Consider the following 16,335-nt stretch of genomic DNA (forward strand, 5'->3'; position numbering starts at 1 on the left):
CTTTCAGCACTCTTTATTTACAGCTTCTCATTGGAAGAGAATAAAATGCTGCCTTTTGACCTCATTGACCAGATCGAGGCTCCTACTTCTCCGGACTTGAATCCTTCCACAAAAGAAAAGTCCCTTTTTTAAAAGTCCGCCATAACACATTGTCACTGGAAGGGTCAGGAGCTGCAGTTGCAACTGGAGAGTGTGTGTGTCGCACGAGATTCCGCATCTCCATCATCCCAGGGATGCGCGGACCCGGATACCGAAAGGCCCCACAGCACAAACGCTGAGCGCAAAGGAATTGCGAGCGTTTTGCTGAGAAACGTGCCAGTTCAAGAGCAAGGCACCAACAGCAGCTTGCAGGGATGAGGTAAAAGTAGAAAGGAGGCAGATGTGCAGTTTACATAACGACCCAGCGCAGGAACGGAACGTAACAGGAACATAATTGAATAATATTTGGGGCGTGCAGTGTTATAAACACGTCCGCACCTGATCTCACACTGGCGGTCTGCCAACGTCTCCCGCGTTCTGCAAAGTTTCGGCTTCAGGCAGACAACAAACATTTGGTCACTCGGGGCGTAGGGAAGCAAAGATTTTTTTTGTTTTGTTTTTTAAAAAAAAACAGGAGGCCTTACTTGGAAATTTCCGACCATGATCAGCCCGACCGCGTTGACACAGCCGGTGACCAGGGCACCGGTGTTGATCCACATGGGGCGGCACCGCTCCAGAATCTGACCGTAGCGGAGGACGCAGATCACCACCACTGGATGGACAGAAGACAGACAAGTGACCATCAGTCAAGGACAGCCACAAGCAGCAGGCAAGCCAGTTCCCATCAGGCCATCCCGCCCCGTCCTTCACCTAAGCGCGGCTTCTCCCGTGTTTCTATGGTGTGTGTGTGTGTTACCTCAGCCTGAGTGCTGTCGATTTGCAATAGGTCTCCCTGGTCGTCAGGGCTATAGCCACCAGAACAAGGGACAGTCCAGGTCCTTTGGCTCTCAATGTGGTGCTGGCTGTTTATCCTGCTCTAAAGATCGGACTAACCTACATACCCTTCATTGTACCAACTTCCACGGCCTACCCAAGATAGGCTTGAATGTCCCGAAAGTATCTGATTCTACCACTGCTGCTGGCAGTGCATTCCACACACCCACCACTCTGAAGTAAAGAACCTACATCTCCACTAAACCTTCCTCCAATCAACTTAACATTATGCCCCCCTCGTGATACCCACTTTGACCCCGGGAAAAGTCTCTATCTAGGCCTCTCATCATCTTGCCCACCTCTCAACCTTCTTCACTCCAATGAGAAAAGCCCTAGCTCCCTCAACCTGTCTTCATATGACCTGCCCTCCACTCCCAGCAGCATCCTGGGAAATCTCCCCCCCCCGCCCCCTCTCTAAAGCTTCCACATCCTCCCTGTACTGAGGTGACCAGGCTGAACATAGTATTTGGACATATACAGATTACAGCCACCCACCCCCCTCTACAAAGTCCTGGGAAGTCACCCATCAAACATATCCACCTGGCAGGGCATGTACAGCATAGTATTATATACAGACTACTGCTCCCTCCCATCAAACACTCCCAGGACAGGGACAGCACGGGGTTAGATACAAAGTAAAGCTCTCTCTACACTGTCCCTCCCATCAAACACTCCCAGGACAGGGACAGCACAGGGTTAGATACAGAGTAAAGCTCTCTCTACACTGTCCCCCATCAAACACTCCCAGGACAGGGACAGCACAGGGGTTAGATACAGAATAAAGCTCCCTCTACACTGTCCCCCCCCATCAAACACTCCCAGGACAGGGACAGCACGGGGTTAGATACAGAGTAAAGCTCTCTCTACACTGTCCCCCATCAAACACTCCCAGGGCAGGGACAGCACGGGGTTAGATACAGAGTAAAGATCCCTATATTCTGCTTCAAACAAACTTCTTAATTCAACTTCTGGTACAATTGTAACATTTAAAAAGGCATCAAGATGGAAACATGGGTTTCGAGGAATGTGGGCCAAATGCTGACAAATGGGACTAGATTAATTGAAGATATCGGGTCAGCAGGGATGTGTTGGACCGAAGGGTCTGTTTATGTGCTGCACATCCCTAAGACTATGTGAAAAGCAAGGCCACGCCAGGATTTACATAAGCTGGAAACATCCAAGCTGAGGCACAAGTTAACAGCAATCTCAGGGATGGCTCTGGGGCAATGCAATCTGAAATCACAGGATCCAACATCGCTTCCTCCCCATACACGAGGGGATAGCTATCGTCTGGCCTGAACTACAGACCTTCCTTCACAATGTGGAGGGCAAAAATGAGAACGAGCAAGCGTAATATTTTTGAATTTCCGAAAGGCTTCTGATAAGATGCACGGTTGCTGGAGGTAGTGTTTGAGGGAGGATTGACTAAGAGAAGACAGAGTTGGCATTAAAGAGAGGACCCAATGAATGAGGGACCCTTGGCCAGTGGGATTTTGGTGGGCATGTCCGCAGATCCTTGAAGGCGGTTGGACCCAGTGGCACGGAAGGAACGGCGATTTATTTCGGGACGGTGAGGGGCTCGGAGGGGAACTTGCAGGGGGGGGGTGGTGGTGTTCCCATGTATCTGCTGCCCCTTGTCCTCCCCGATGGAAGTGGTTAAGGAGGCAGATGGGATACTTGCATTTATTCGTGCCAGCATTAACTACAAAGGTTAAGATGGAGCTATGTACGACGTTTGTAAGGCCACAGCTGGGGTACTGTGTGCAGTTCGGGACACCGCACTATATTACCCTGGAAGGGGGGTGCAGAGGAGATTCACCAGGATGGAGCTGGGATGGAGTGATTCAGTTCTGAGGAGAGGCTACATTGGCTTGGATCTTTACCTTCTAGCTACGCAGATTGACAAAGGGACATAGATGGAAGGTGAGGTCAGCGGAGATTTAAGGGAAAAATGTTCACCGAGCGGGTGGCGAGTGCCTGGAAACCGTAAGCCTCGAGACATTTACTAAATAGGTAGATGCACTCGTGCAACTCCAGAGTGTATGAGGCTACAGGCCAAGTGCTGGGAAATGGAGTAGGAATAGATGGATGTTTTTGATGAGCAGGGCAGACACAACGTGCTGTAAAACTCAATGTCCAACTGAACGGCCCTGAAGCTTTGTCTTTCGAATCCTGGACGAAAGACCGAAAGCTCATTTTGATCGCGATGGCGTTAGTGAGAAGCACAAAGACCGCTAGAGCAGACCGCCCAGTTTTAAATCCGACCCCCTGTCCGAAAGTGGTGGCAATAATAACCGATTCGGAACAGCAGCAAGAACGGTCCAGCTCTCTGATGCAGTAATCCTACAAGTCCGGCTGCGACAAACCAGTGAACGACTCACCCATAAAAGCCCCCACGTTGCCGATTAAACTGAAGAGGCAGCTTTCAGGAGGGTACGAACCACACTTACTGTAGAGAACATACAAGAAGACAAGGAGGTAGTCAATAAGGGAGTCATTTCAACAATTGCTTCCCATTATTCTCTTGTACCAGTGGGACTGCAGCGTACCCGACATCCCTGACAACAGATAGCTGACTGGAGTAGCACCGGGCTTTCTGACAAGATGGTTGTCAAAGCGAAGTCTGACATTATCTGCCAGAGGCTGGAAGCACCTTAGTCAGAAGTGATGTCAGGGACAGTGGGAGAAAAGAATGGGCTCATTGCTTCCCCCTGTAGGCTGTGCGGTTGTGTAGTGTTTATTTCCCCGGCTTATATTCAGTCACGTCAGTGCGTCTTATTTAGTATCAAACAGTGAGGAGGGGACAGTACAGAGAAAACACACAGCAATAGTCGCCCCAAGGGAGTTCACTCACAAACAACGAAGATCCACAAACACACCGCTGCCCTGACAGTGGAGAGGGGAGTTGTTTTTATTCTGGCAAGGAATGGGAACAACCCAGGCTAGGCCAGCGCTGGCTTTCCATTTCTGCCTTCATTAAACCATTGCATTCCATGTGGTGTAGGTTAATACACAATGCTGTTACGGGGAATCCCAGGATTCTGACCCAGCGACACTGAAGGGACGGCCGATAGATTTCCGACTTGGGATTGTGAGGGGCTCGGAGGGGAACTTGGGGGGGGGGGGGTGTTCCCATGTATCTGCTGCTCCTTGTCCTTCCTGATGGAAGTAGCTGTGGGATTTGGAACGTTCGGTCTGTGGAGTTGCTGCAGTGAGTCTTGTAGATGGTACCCACTGCTGTTACTGAGCGTCGGGGGGGGGTTGGAGGGAGTGTGTGTGGGGACAATCGAGTGGGGGCTGTTTTGTTCCTGGATGGTGTCGAGCTTCTCGAGTGCTGTTGGAGCTGCCCCCACATCCAGGGCAAGTGGGGAGTATTCCCTCACACACCCTCCTGACTTGGGCCTTGGAGGAGCAGCAAGTCAATAAATACACGATTCAGGGAGATGAAATGAAAAGACTAAGTAGCAATGCAAAAATGCTTATAAAAAGGGGGGGACAGGAAACAATTTATTGAAATTATAATCAGGTGGAGTTGGGTGCCAGAGAATATTCTCCAATACGGGGTAAATTTAACGTTAACAGTGACTGATTAAATGTTTCTATAAACTGACGGAGAGTGCACTGCCTCTGATGAGGATTTAAGATAATTCACAAAAAGACAACAGGGAGGACAGATGAGGATCATTCTGTGGGAGTTAGTGACCATTGTCAGAGAACTGGTGACCAACAAATTGAGTGTGAGGGACGTAGACTTATTCTGGGGTGGGTGGGGGTGGTTAAACACTGATTAGTTTAATATCAATGGCAGAAGGCCATTATTGATGGAAAACGTCTAGAAAGCTGAAAAGATTGCCAGGGAGTTGGCCTGGATTTGAAGGGAAGGTCAGGCTTTTCTAACCTTGTTGAATTCTTCAAAGAATGCACAGAAAAGGAGCTGCAGGAGGCAGAATACACTCACGATTATCGAAAGACCTCGATGATAAATGCAGAAGTCTCTCCAAGGTTAGGTTTGTGGAGACAGTGTGAGAGCAGCAGAACGGATATCTAGCTCAGCACAAAGAGGGGAACAGGAAGACGGAGGGCTGGAATGGCTGCCAAGAGGAAGGTGTTGGGGAGGGGGGGGGGGGGGGGGGGGGGGGGGGGGGGGGGGGAGAGGGGGGTGGGCGGGCTGGGTGGTTCCAGTTGACGTGCAGGGGGTGACACAATGCAGCGTGGGCCTGCACGGGGTAAAGGAACATCAACCAGAAGTGCGAGGTGCCAGGAAGAGAAGAGGATGGCCACAAGTAGCTTGGATGTCTGAATATCGAAAGAGGAGCAAGTGCCCTGGATACACTCATCAATGACACCAGCAGAACGGAAACACAGATTAATCAAAGCAGTGCAAAAAAAACTGCTTGAATTGAGGGGGGATTGAAAAGCAGAGAAATTACGACGAACACATTAGATTACTTACAGTGTGGAAACAGGCCCTTCAGCCCAACAAGTCCACACTGACCCACCGAAGCACAACCCACCCATACCCCTACATTTACCCCTTACCTAACACTATGGGCAATTTAGCACGGCCACTCCACCCTAACCTGCACATCCCTGAGCACTATGGGTAATTTAGCATGGCCAATTCACCCTAACCTGCATGTCCCTGAGCACTATGGGTAATTTAGCACGGCCAATCCACCCTAACCTGCACGTCCCTGAGCACTATGGGTAATTTAGCACGGCCAATCCACCCTATCCTGCACATCCCTGAGCACTATGGGTAATTTAGCATGGCCAATCCACCCTATCCTGCACATCCCTGAGCACTATGGGTAATTTAGCACGGCCAATCCACCCTAACCTGCACATCCCTGAGCACTATGGGTAATTTTGCACGGCCAACTCACCCTAACCTGCACATCTTTGTGACTGTGGGAGGAAACCGGAGCACCCGGAGGAAATCCACACAGACACGGGGAGAACATGCAAACTCCACACAGTCAGTCGCCTGAGGCGGGAATTGAACCCGGGTCTCTGGCGCTGTGAGGCAGCAGTGCTAACCAGTGTGCCGCCCATACAGACCTCGTGAGCACTGCACACCATTCTGGTCTCAATGTTATCTACACAAAACAACCTTGAGGCATGAAAGGCGACGCAAATAAAATGAGCTATGATGAAACCCAAAACAAGCAGTTATACTTGGCAGGATAGATTAAACAGGCTAGGGCTCTTTGGCGCAGACAAAAGCAGAACTGATCTGCTATCACCTCAGAAACAGAATAAGCCATACATGGAAGATAGTCACCACTAAATTCAATTGGGCCTTGCAGTATTTTCATACAAGCGAGACCCTGACCTAGTCACCGTCACGGCTCCACAGCTACAGGTAGGCCGGACCCGGTAAGGATGGAAGATTTCCTTCCTGAGAGCAGATTAATGGACGAGATGGGTTTTCCTTTGGGAACCATTGATTGTGATCATGATCAGTGAGACCGGAATTTTGTTCCAGGTGAATTTGGTGGGATCTGAATTTGTGTCCCCAGAGTATTGATCCAGGTTTCTGGATTATAGGCAGCTGGGGTCTCCCAGTCAGTAAGCTAAGCAGAGGAGATTGGGGCCCTGTTATGTCTAAGTAATCAAGAAAGACTGCTGAACTTTTAACTTTTATTTCTTTATTTTGCTAGTTTTCCTTGGCAAAGTGTTTTCCCTGGGGGTCGGACAGTCCAGAACTAGAGGGGCATAGGTTTAGGGTGAGATGGGAAAGATATAAAAGGGAGCTAAGGGGCAACTTTTTCACACAGAGGGTGGTGCATGTGTGGAATGAGCTGCCAGAGGAAGTGGTGGGGGCTGGTACAATGACAGCATTTAAGAGGCATTTGGATGGGGATATGAAAAGGAAGGGTTTGGAGGGATATGGGATGGATGCTGGCAGGTGGGACTAGATTGGGTTGGGATATCTGGTCGGGTTGGACCGAAGGGTCTGTTTCCATGCTGCACATCCCGATGACTTTAATGTTATCCATCACCTTATTTTTTTAATGATGCTTTTAACTTGGATTCTCGTTTACTACTTTGTACTGTAGCTTTTTGTCCCTAAGATGGTACGGTGTGCGGCGACATTGTACACTTTCACTGTACTCCTGTATTGAGTACACATGACAATAAAATCTACATCAGTTTTATGAGAAATACTACTGTTGGCAAAGAGCGTTAAATTATCCAAAGCCTTCTGAGCAAAAGGGAAACTAAGTGCATTCAGTAAAAGGCACAAACGAACCAGGGAAATGGTACTCTGAACAAAAACAAAATGGCTGGAACTCAGGAGAAGACGGAAGCAGAGTTAGGCAGAACTTATTCCTCCCAAAATCCTCACTGAAAAGTTCTGATGCAAGGCCCCGCAGGAGATGTGAACCATTTTTTCTTTCTCTGCTGGACTGATAGACCCTGCTGTGCGTGTTTCATTGCAAACGGATATCTATCCCGGGTGGGGGTAGAGAGGAGTAATTGTACAGAATAATTGCCCCCTACCTGACCAATGGGATATCCTGAACGGTGCAGCAGCTTTTGGGATAGTCCTGTTTCGCTGTCTCCTCCGAGCAGGACTCGTTATACAACCTAGGGGAGCAGAAAGACACAAAACCCGGTCAGCAGAGAGCCCGGTTTTCCAGGGCCGACTCGCGCGGAAACCGCACACCTCCATTTTCCGGGATGTGGAATCCCGAAGCGCCGCACACGTGCTTTGAAAGGCCAGAGCAGGCCCGTGGGAAAGTCAAGACGGGGCCGGGCAAATTCAGGAACAGTCACCTCCACACAATAACTCCTAATCAACAAACACACCCAGCTCGACCCCCATCTACCACCCCAAGAAAAGGATCAGGAAGTGACATCACCACAGGAAGTGACACCGTCACAGGAAGTGACATCGCTGACCCAAAGAAACAAATAGAAAGCAGGAATTATCAGCAGTGCTTCGCCTGAGGCCCACTGAAGATGTTACCGAGTAGGGTGACGAAACGTCTGGTCATGAACCTTCCAGCTCAGTGAGCAAACCAACATCCAAAACCTCAACCTGAGCTGCAAATCTTCTCAAAACTTGCTAATAACTCTTTATATGATTATGTGACGTGCTGAGGTCACAATCAAATCGAATGGCGGAGGAGGCTCGAGGGACTGGACCAGTTACTGCTGCTCCTAATTCTCACACACGTCGTCCAACGCTGAATGGCGGAAAGTAGGAAAACAGGCAGGGATCAGGTGGGAGCAGCAGCGAGTGTGTGTGGGTCAGGGAATCGGGAGGAGCTAGCTCCTCTGATCACAGACTCTGGAGGGGATGAGAGAGAAGCGAGGAGTTGGAGCAGAAGCAAGGGGCCAGCATGGACAAGGGCAGCATCCAGTCGAGAGGAGGGTCTGTTACCATTTACGTTTTGAGAGGTGGGCAGAGAGTGGGGAGACAACATGAAGACTAATAGCCATCGACGCAGATTCAGCTCGACTTTTCCCAACACCCCATCCAATTTCCACGGTGTCGCATTTGAGAGTCAGCGAGGAATCTGATTTATCACGGCAAACGGGGAGTTCTATTTAGTTCGTGAACAAAGACTTTGTAGACAGCAGGATGGGCAAGCCCAATGCGTGAGTACGGACACAAGCAACAACTCAAACTGAGAAAGTGAACAACGAGATGTAAAAGTCTGTGCAAACCATGTTTTTTTTAAAAAGAAAAGTCCTATAAATCTTTTACACAATTATTCTGAACACCTTGAATCTTTCACGAGGGATAAAAGATTTGGTATATATTGACTGCCCAAATAAGTTAGTTGCTACACTTTCTTTTCTCTTAATGTTAAATGATTAAAAATTGTGCTGTGTCTTTACTGCAAAATATAGGTGACAATCAAACCGTGGCATGGTGGCTCAGTGGTTAGCACTGCTGCCTCACAGCATCAAGGTCTCAGGTTCGATTCCAGCCTCGGGTGACTGTCTGTGTGGAGTTTGCACATTCTCCCCGTGTGTGCGTGGGTTTCCTCCGGGTGCTCCAGTTTCCTGTCACAGTCCAAAGATGTGCAGGTTAGGGTGGATTGGCCATGCTAAATTACCCATAGTGCTCAGGGATGTGCAGGTTAGGGTGGATTGGCCACTCTAAATTGCCCGTAGTGTTAGATGCAGGGGAATGGATCTGGGTGGGTTGCTCTTCGGGGGGTCGGTGTGAACTGGTTGGGCCGAATCTAATCTAATCTAATCAAAAACAAATCCTAACTATAATGAAAACTTCCGTGTCCCTCCATTATGCCACGTTCTGCAAATAATGTTGCGAAACGAGGTTTTAAGTTAAGCACTGACACATAGTTCGCACACTATCTTGATCTGATTCTCTGCTAGGTTTTATACGTTACAGCTAGTCACTTCATTTCAATGTGTGTCATTTTCTCTACCTAAAGAAGCAGACCTTGAGAAAAGAATGCAGCAAATACCGAGGATAATGATACTGCCTCCTTAATTTAATCACCTAACAAAGGACTTCCCTAAAAAAACTCAACAGGGCCCACAGAAGATTTTTTTTAAAAAAATCACCGTGACAGAAAAATATTGTCGAACCAACTCCTTATTTAAAATTCGGAAAAATCTACACTGCAATGTGTGACATTACAGCTGTACAGGACATTGGTTGGGCCACTTTTGGAGTATTGCGCTAAATTCCGGTATCCCTGCTATAGGTAAGACGTTAGGAGAAAGCGAGGACTGCAGATGCTGGAGATCAGAGCTGAAAAATGTGTTGCTGGAAAAGCACAGCAGGTCAGGCAGCATCCAAGGAGCAGGAGAATCGACGTTTCGGGCATAAGACTCCTTTCATGTATAAATCACAAATTTTTTTTTAAAAAAGTTGCGTTCTCTGTTGCACTATCACCGTATTCTAACAGATGAAAGGCTTAACAGACAATCAATTTTTCAATGTATAATTTCAGTTACATCACACTGCAAATTTTTGCTATAAATTCTGTGTGTTAGGATCGAGCCCTCCACTTTCACCTGATGAAGGAGCGTCGCTCTGAAAGCTACTGTGCTTCCAATTAAAGCTGTTGGACTATAACCTGGTGTGGTGTGATTTTTAACATCCTGTAGCCAGTTAGTTTAAAACAGCATCCCGCTCGCCTGCCCACTTGTCTGTCCTTGGCATGCCGCAAAGCTCCTGTGAATCACAGTGCCAACTGGAGGAACAACATCCCATCTTCACTTTACAACTTAACATTGAGTTCAACACCTTTGGATTGTGAACCCCCTCCCATTCCTTCTCTCTCTCTCTCTTTCCTGGCTTTACTTGTTACATTCTCAGTCACCATGTCCTCTCTCTCCCCCTGCCCCCACCCCAGTCAGACTGTGTCTGTTCTTTCCAGCCTAGCGGTTAGACACACCATCGTTCAGCTATTCTCAATTTCGATCGCTTACTCTGTATTATCAGCACCCTTTCTCTACCAGCACTCCACCCTCACTCTCCCACTATAGCATAAATGCTGTCCCCCCACCCCACACACTTCACACCAGATCTAATGAAGAGCAATCTAAACTTGAAACTAGCTATCTGTATGTCGTGAAAGGGTTCGGAAAAGATTTACAAGGATGTTGCCAGGGATGGAGGGTTTGAGCTACAGGGAGAGGCTGAACAGGCTGGGGCTGTTTTCCCTGGAGCGTCGGAGGCTGAGGGGTGACCTTATAGAGGTTTATAAAATCATGAGGGGGCATGAAAAGGGTAAATAGGCAAAGTCTCTTCCCTTGGGTGGGAGAGTCCAGAACTAGATTAGATTACTTACAGTGTGGAAACAGGCCCTTCGGCCCAACAAGTCCACACCGCCCCGCCGAAGCGCAACCCACCCATTCCCCTACATTTACCCCTTTACCTAACACTACGGGCAATTTAGCATGGCCAATTCACCCTAACCTGCACATCTCTGGACTGTGGGAGGAAACCGGAGCACTCGGAGGAAACCCACGCAGACACAGGGAGAATGTGCAAACTCCACACAGTCAGTCGCCTGAGGCGGGAATTGAACCCGGGTCCCTGGTGCGGTGAGGCAGCGGTGCTAACCACCACGAGAGGGGCATAGGTTTAGGGTGAGAGGGAAAAGATATAAACAAGATCTAAGGGGCAACTCTTTCACACAGAGGGTGGTACGGGTATGGAATGAGCTGCCAGAGGAAGTGGTGGAGGCTGGTACAATTGCAACATTTAAGAGGTACTTGGATGGGGATATGAATATTCTGGATGAGTGGTGCTGGAAAAGCACAGGAGTTCAGGCAGCATCCGAGGAGCAGTAAAATCGACCTTTCGGGCAAAAGCCCTTCATCAGGAAAATGGCTTTTGGCCGAAACGTCGATTTTACTGCTCCTCGGATGCTGCCTGAACTCCTGTGCTTTTCCAGCACCACTCATCCAGAATCTGGTTTCCAGCATCTGCGGTCACTGTTTGTACCTGGGTATATGAATAGGAAGGGTTTGGAGGGATATGGGCCGGGTGCTGGCAGGTGGGACTAGATTGGGTTGGGATATCTGGGACGGGTTGGACCAAAGGGTCTGTTTCGGTGCTGTACATCTCTATTACTCTACGAAAGCTTGTACCTGTTGGACTATAACCTGGTACTGTGTGATTTTTAACTCTGCTTCTACAGTGCTCGTCCAGGGGGAGTGTGTTGAAAGGAGAGAGTCCCTGGCTCTGAGCCAGAGACTCAGGGGATTTGTGTCCTCCCCCCTCCACCACCTCAAGAGCTTGACGGTCTCGGAAAGTTTGGCCATTCAAGTCAGGGCCTCGACCCTCGTTATCCCTGCCGACACAAGCCAAGGACAGGCTGAAAGAGGAGGGGAGACCTCTGCTCAGCTTGTGACGCGTCAGCCTGTCCGTACACGCTGACACAGAAACGCAAGGGCCCTGACCAGACGGCCACTCGTCACTGACCGGAAATGCTGAGACGCGACAGGGAGACCGTCAAATTCAATGCCGAGTCAAACGTCCGCACGGACACCAGCAGTCACGTGCCTCAGTACAGCTGCAAACTTACTCGGGCGGAAAAGATCGGAGGGTATTCCTTCGGGAATATCTTGCTTGTTTAATATTGAGACATTTGCTGAGAATTAGGGACCGACTTCAAGCCAAAAGACTGATTCCAAGAGGAGGGGGAAGGGGGAAAGAGCACAGGAACGAATTTCTCGACACTGCTAGGAGTACAGGTTGTGAGAGATGAGGGAAAAGCAGAGCGTTAGAGCCCGAAAAGCCTGCCCCCAGCAAATGATTATTTTGCGACCGCTCCAGCAGATGTAAATGTTTACACAGCACGCACGCAGGATGTTTTGCCAGCTGCTGCGATCCCGGTCGTCAGCAGTGGTATTTTCCACTCGCCACCACTCCCCCTCCTCTCAACCCTTTCCCTGGAAATCACCGCCTCTACCTCTCTGTGTAAAGGGACATGTTTGGCATGAGAGTTGCGAGAGCATGGAATGCGTTGCCGCCAGCAGCAGTTGTGGAGGCAGGGGCACTGGGGACACTTCAGAGACTCCTGGACACGCATATGGTCACAGAAAGTTGAGGGTGCGCACACGAGGATCAGTGGTCGGCACAACGCCGTGGGCTGAAGGGCCTGTTCTAAGTTCTAAAACCGAGGTCGTGGGGCAAGAGGGGAGAAACGAAATCGTAACCACCGTACCAGTTCTCGACAGGACACACGTGGTGGTTCATCACTGCCATCGCGTAGCTGAAAAGAAGGAAAACATTTAGTAGTTGGGGGTTAGGCAGGAACTGCGGTTCAGGTAAGGCCACACATAACTAGATCTACAGTATCAGTTCCTGTGAAGGAGTAGACTAATCTGATCACCTTAAGCTGAGTGCGTTGGATTAAACGCTTCAAGACAAATAAGACACAGAGACTCCACATCTGACACTGGTGCTGGGATTTTTTTTCAGCCAACCCTACAGGCTGGAGGCCTCACACTGACCCTCAGTCCCTGTTTTCCCTGCAAAAAGAAACAGATGGCAAGAATTGATCGCGCCATGCCTGGTTCTAAGCTGGGGAACTCCAGGGGCTGGCTACCTTTACAAGGATGTTGTCAGGGTTGGAGGGTTTGAGCTACAGGGAGAGGCTGCACAGGCCAGGGCTGTTTTCCCTGGAGCGTCGGAGGCTGAGGGGTGACCTGATAGAGGTTTATAAAATCATGAGGGACATGGATTGGATAAATAGGCAAAGTCATTTCCCTGGAGTCGGGGAGAGTCCAGAACTAGAGAGAGCATAGGTTTAGGGTGAGAGGGGTAAGATATAAAAGAGAGCTAAGGGGCACCTTTTTTCACACAGAGGGTGGTACGTGTATGGAATGAGCTGCCAGAGGAAGTGGTGGGGGCTGGTACAATTGCAACATTTAAGAGGCATTTGGATGGGTATGTGAATAGGAAGGGTTTGGAGGGATATGGGCCGGGTGCTGGCAGGTGGGACTAGATTGGGGTGGGATATCTGGTCGGCATGGTCTGTTTCCACGCTGTACATCTCTATGACTCTATTTACATAATCCTTAGTAGCTTGGTTCAGGGATTCCTGTAAATAGACTCCAGGCTCTCAAATGCCATGACCATCAGTCCATAAAAGACTGCAGAAATTTGACAAGCTCTGTTCACAGGCTGCTCGGACAAAACACATACTGCGTGGAAAGTATGTGCCTATTCAAAGTTGTAGTAAGGTACACAGGAGACTGAAGAAGCACACAATCAATCATTCATCCTTAATTACACTAGGCATTACAACTGCCTACAGTGACGCAGGATAAGGGGGAGTACATAGGAACAACATAGATGTTGGTATTGTAATGGACCAGACCTGACTCCCTACAAATATATTAAGTATATATAAAAAAGCAAATATAAAACACACTTTATTCAAACACTATAATTAAAAAGAACTTGGAATAACTCAACTCTCCTGCAAAACAAAACAGAATAATAGACGCAGTAACTATTACTAATTAACTGTTCCAATATTGTGTTAAGTAAATTGTGTTTTGCTTAACTTTGAGAAGTCTGACTAACTGAATTGCAGCTGGAACACAGCACCTGATATTTGCCTTTGAAATAAGAAAACGTCAAGGTCTAGGCTACCTTCTTAGTATATTTGGAAGGGGTCTGGTCGGTGTCTCATAATCATATCCTTGGCAAAAAGGCAAAGGAACACAGAAGTGTTTGCAAATGGCACTACATTAATTTAGGATATCTGGTCAGCATGGATGAGTTGGACTGAAGGGTCAGTTTTCATGCTGTACATCTATCTCTATGACTCACTTGCAGTTCTCCAATCCTGGAAAAACGTCAAAAGACAATTCTAAAACAAAACTCAGCGTCGCAGCCGGGAGAGATTCACTACAGTCCAACCCTACTAAGGCCCCAGCAACAACTGCTGAAAGCTAACCAAAAGTCCGGGAGTTCAGAGCTTGACCACACCCATCCAGGCTGCTTCTATTGTTCCAACCTTTAAAAATAAACAACCCAAAGCCTCACAAGTTGGTTCATCTTCTCATAGACTGCTCAGCACCTGTCCCCCAATCTCTCTGTCTAAAAAAAAAACTAGGGCAAAACGCAATTCTTCAAGCTCGGCATCGTCACAGTATTAGATGTCCAAGTTTGGCTGGGTTGTAAGCCCCAGGCTAGGTTCACACATTAAAAATCTCGCCGTCGTCAACCACTCCAATGACATCCATCCGAACGCTTTTGCTACCCACTCCCCAGCTCCATTTTCAGCGTACTCCATTCCTTCCCACCACCTGTGAAACAAACTGGCCACCCTCACAAAATTCAGCAGATGCTGGAAATCTAAAACAGCATGTGTCAGAGAAACTCAGCCTTTTTTAGAGGGATCAGAGTGAACCTTTTGAGCCTGATCATTAGCTGACCAGCAGCACACTTGCCAATTGAGTTCAGAAACTGACTTACAACCTAGAGTTCTGTAAGGGGTAAGGAAAGTGTTGCTGAGCACATTGTGCCAGTTGGCAAAGTCTCAGCTTCTTCTATTTGTTACAGAACGTGGGACAGGGGAGGAACTTTGAAATTCAGTTTTACGCCTCATGTTAAATGAAGTTCCAGGATCAGTAAAATGCACTCTTGCAGCAACCACGCAAAAACAACCTCAAATCTTCAACGCACACAGATCAGACAGTTGTGCAGTTGGAACTAGTCAGCTTAAAAAAAACACAGCAGCCCTGGGAATGTCTGGGATGAGGGGGCTCCCTGACATTGATCACTGGCCAGACGGAGCAGGCGCAGTTCAGCCAGCCGTCCGCCGGCCGTGCGAGCAGGCGCACTCCGCGGGCTGACCAGGTGTCGGGGGGGTCGACCGCTGGACCGACGGAGCAAGCGCAGTTCAGCCAGCCGTCCGCCGGCTGTGCGAGCAGGCGCACTCCAGGTCCTGACCAGGTGCCGGGGAGGGGGGGGTCGGCCGCTGGCCGAGGGAGCAAGCGCAAGTCCGCGGGCTGACCAGGTGCCGGCCGCTGACCGAGGGAGCAAGCGCAGTCCGGCCAGCCGTCCGCCGGCCGTGCGAGCAGGCGCAATCCAACGTGCTGACCAGCTGCCGGCCGGCCGGCCGCTGACCGAGGGAGCAAGCGCAGTTCGGCCAGCCGTCCGCCGGCCGTGCGAGCAGGCGCAATCCAACGTGCTGACCAGGTGCCGGCCGGTCGCTGACCGAAGGAGCAAGCGCAGTCCGGCCAGCCGTCCGCCGGCCGTGCGAGCAGGCGCAGTCCGGCCAGCTGGGGTGTCTAGGCAACGGCCGCGTGAGGAGAGCGACGGGAGGCAAGCTGAAAGCAAAATTCCCCCGACCCCCCCCAAATAAATAAGTGACGAGGTGCAGACTACTCACACGATCCATATGCCGGTGATGGAGAAGGCGGACAGGCTGGCGGGCAGGATCAGCCACGCAGTCATCGGGAAGCCCTCCGCCGGACACTCGGGAGGAGGAGGAGGGGGAGAGAGGTGAAGGAGGGAGAAGGCCGCCTCCCGCTCCCTCCCTCTCTCATTCAAACACACACTCACTCACTCACCAGAGAGAGCTGCTTCCCCTCCTCCCCGGGACCCAGGCCGGCTCCGCTCGCCGCCTCACACACTGCCCGCTCATGGCCAGACCCGTCTCTCTCTCTCTCTCCACAACCCCCGTTCCCCACTGCGCAAGCGCACCTCTCCTGGGAAGGACGGCGGCTGGGGAGGGGACTACAACTCCCAGCCTGCACCGAGGCAGTACGCAATGACGCAACATGCGAACGCGATGACCGCATGGGTTGGGTACCAGCGTCTTGTGTTCCCTCCAGTCGAATACAAATGGTTACATCGCTGAGCGCCTCTGTCACATCTGCAGGCATGAACCTGAACTTCTA

General features: G+C 49.8%; 1 protein-coding gene across 2 annotated transcripts in view; it reads right to left on the reverse strand.

The window, feature by feature from the left end:
- LOC132836953 (transmembrane protein 150A-like) overlaps positions 1 to 16,109 on the reverse strand; it is a 32,418-nt gene extending 16,309 nt beyond the window's left edge. Inside the window, exons 1-5 of one of the 2 annotated variants that reach the window (XM_060856540.1) lie at positions 15,825 to 16,109; positions 12,642 to 12,689; positions 7,480 to 7,566; positions 3,354 to 3,421; positions 624 to 751 (exon numbers count right to left, since the gene is read on the reverse strand). In XM_060856540.1, coding sequence (XP_060712523.1) covers positions 624 to 751; positions 3,354 to 3,421; positions 7,480 to 7,566; positions 12,642 to 12,689; positions 15,825 to 15,889 — 396 coding nt within the window. In that variant the 5' untranslated portion in view covers positions 15,890 to 16,109. Of the gene's footprint in view, positions 1 to 623; positions 752 to 3,353; positions 3,422 to 7,479; positions 7,567 to 12,641; positions 12,690 to 15,628; positions 15,672 to 15,824 lie in introns of those variants that run through there. The other variant, XM_060856541.1, reaches the window with a different exon arrangement.
- Between the last annotated feature and the right edge of the window lie 226 nt (positions 16,110 to 16,335).

The sequence above is a fragment of the Hemiscyllium ocellatum genome, chromosome 48, assembly GCF_020745735.1.
Source record: "Hemiscyllium ocellatum isolate sHemOce1 chromosome 48, sHemOce1.pat.X.cur, whole genome shotgun sequence".
Taxonomy (NCBI): Eukaryota; Metazoa; Chordata; class Chondrichthyes; order Orectolobiformes; family Hemiscylliidae; genus Hemiscyllium; species Hemiscyllium ocellatum.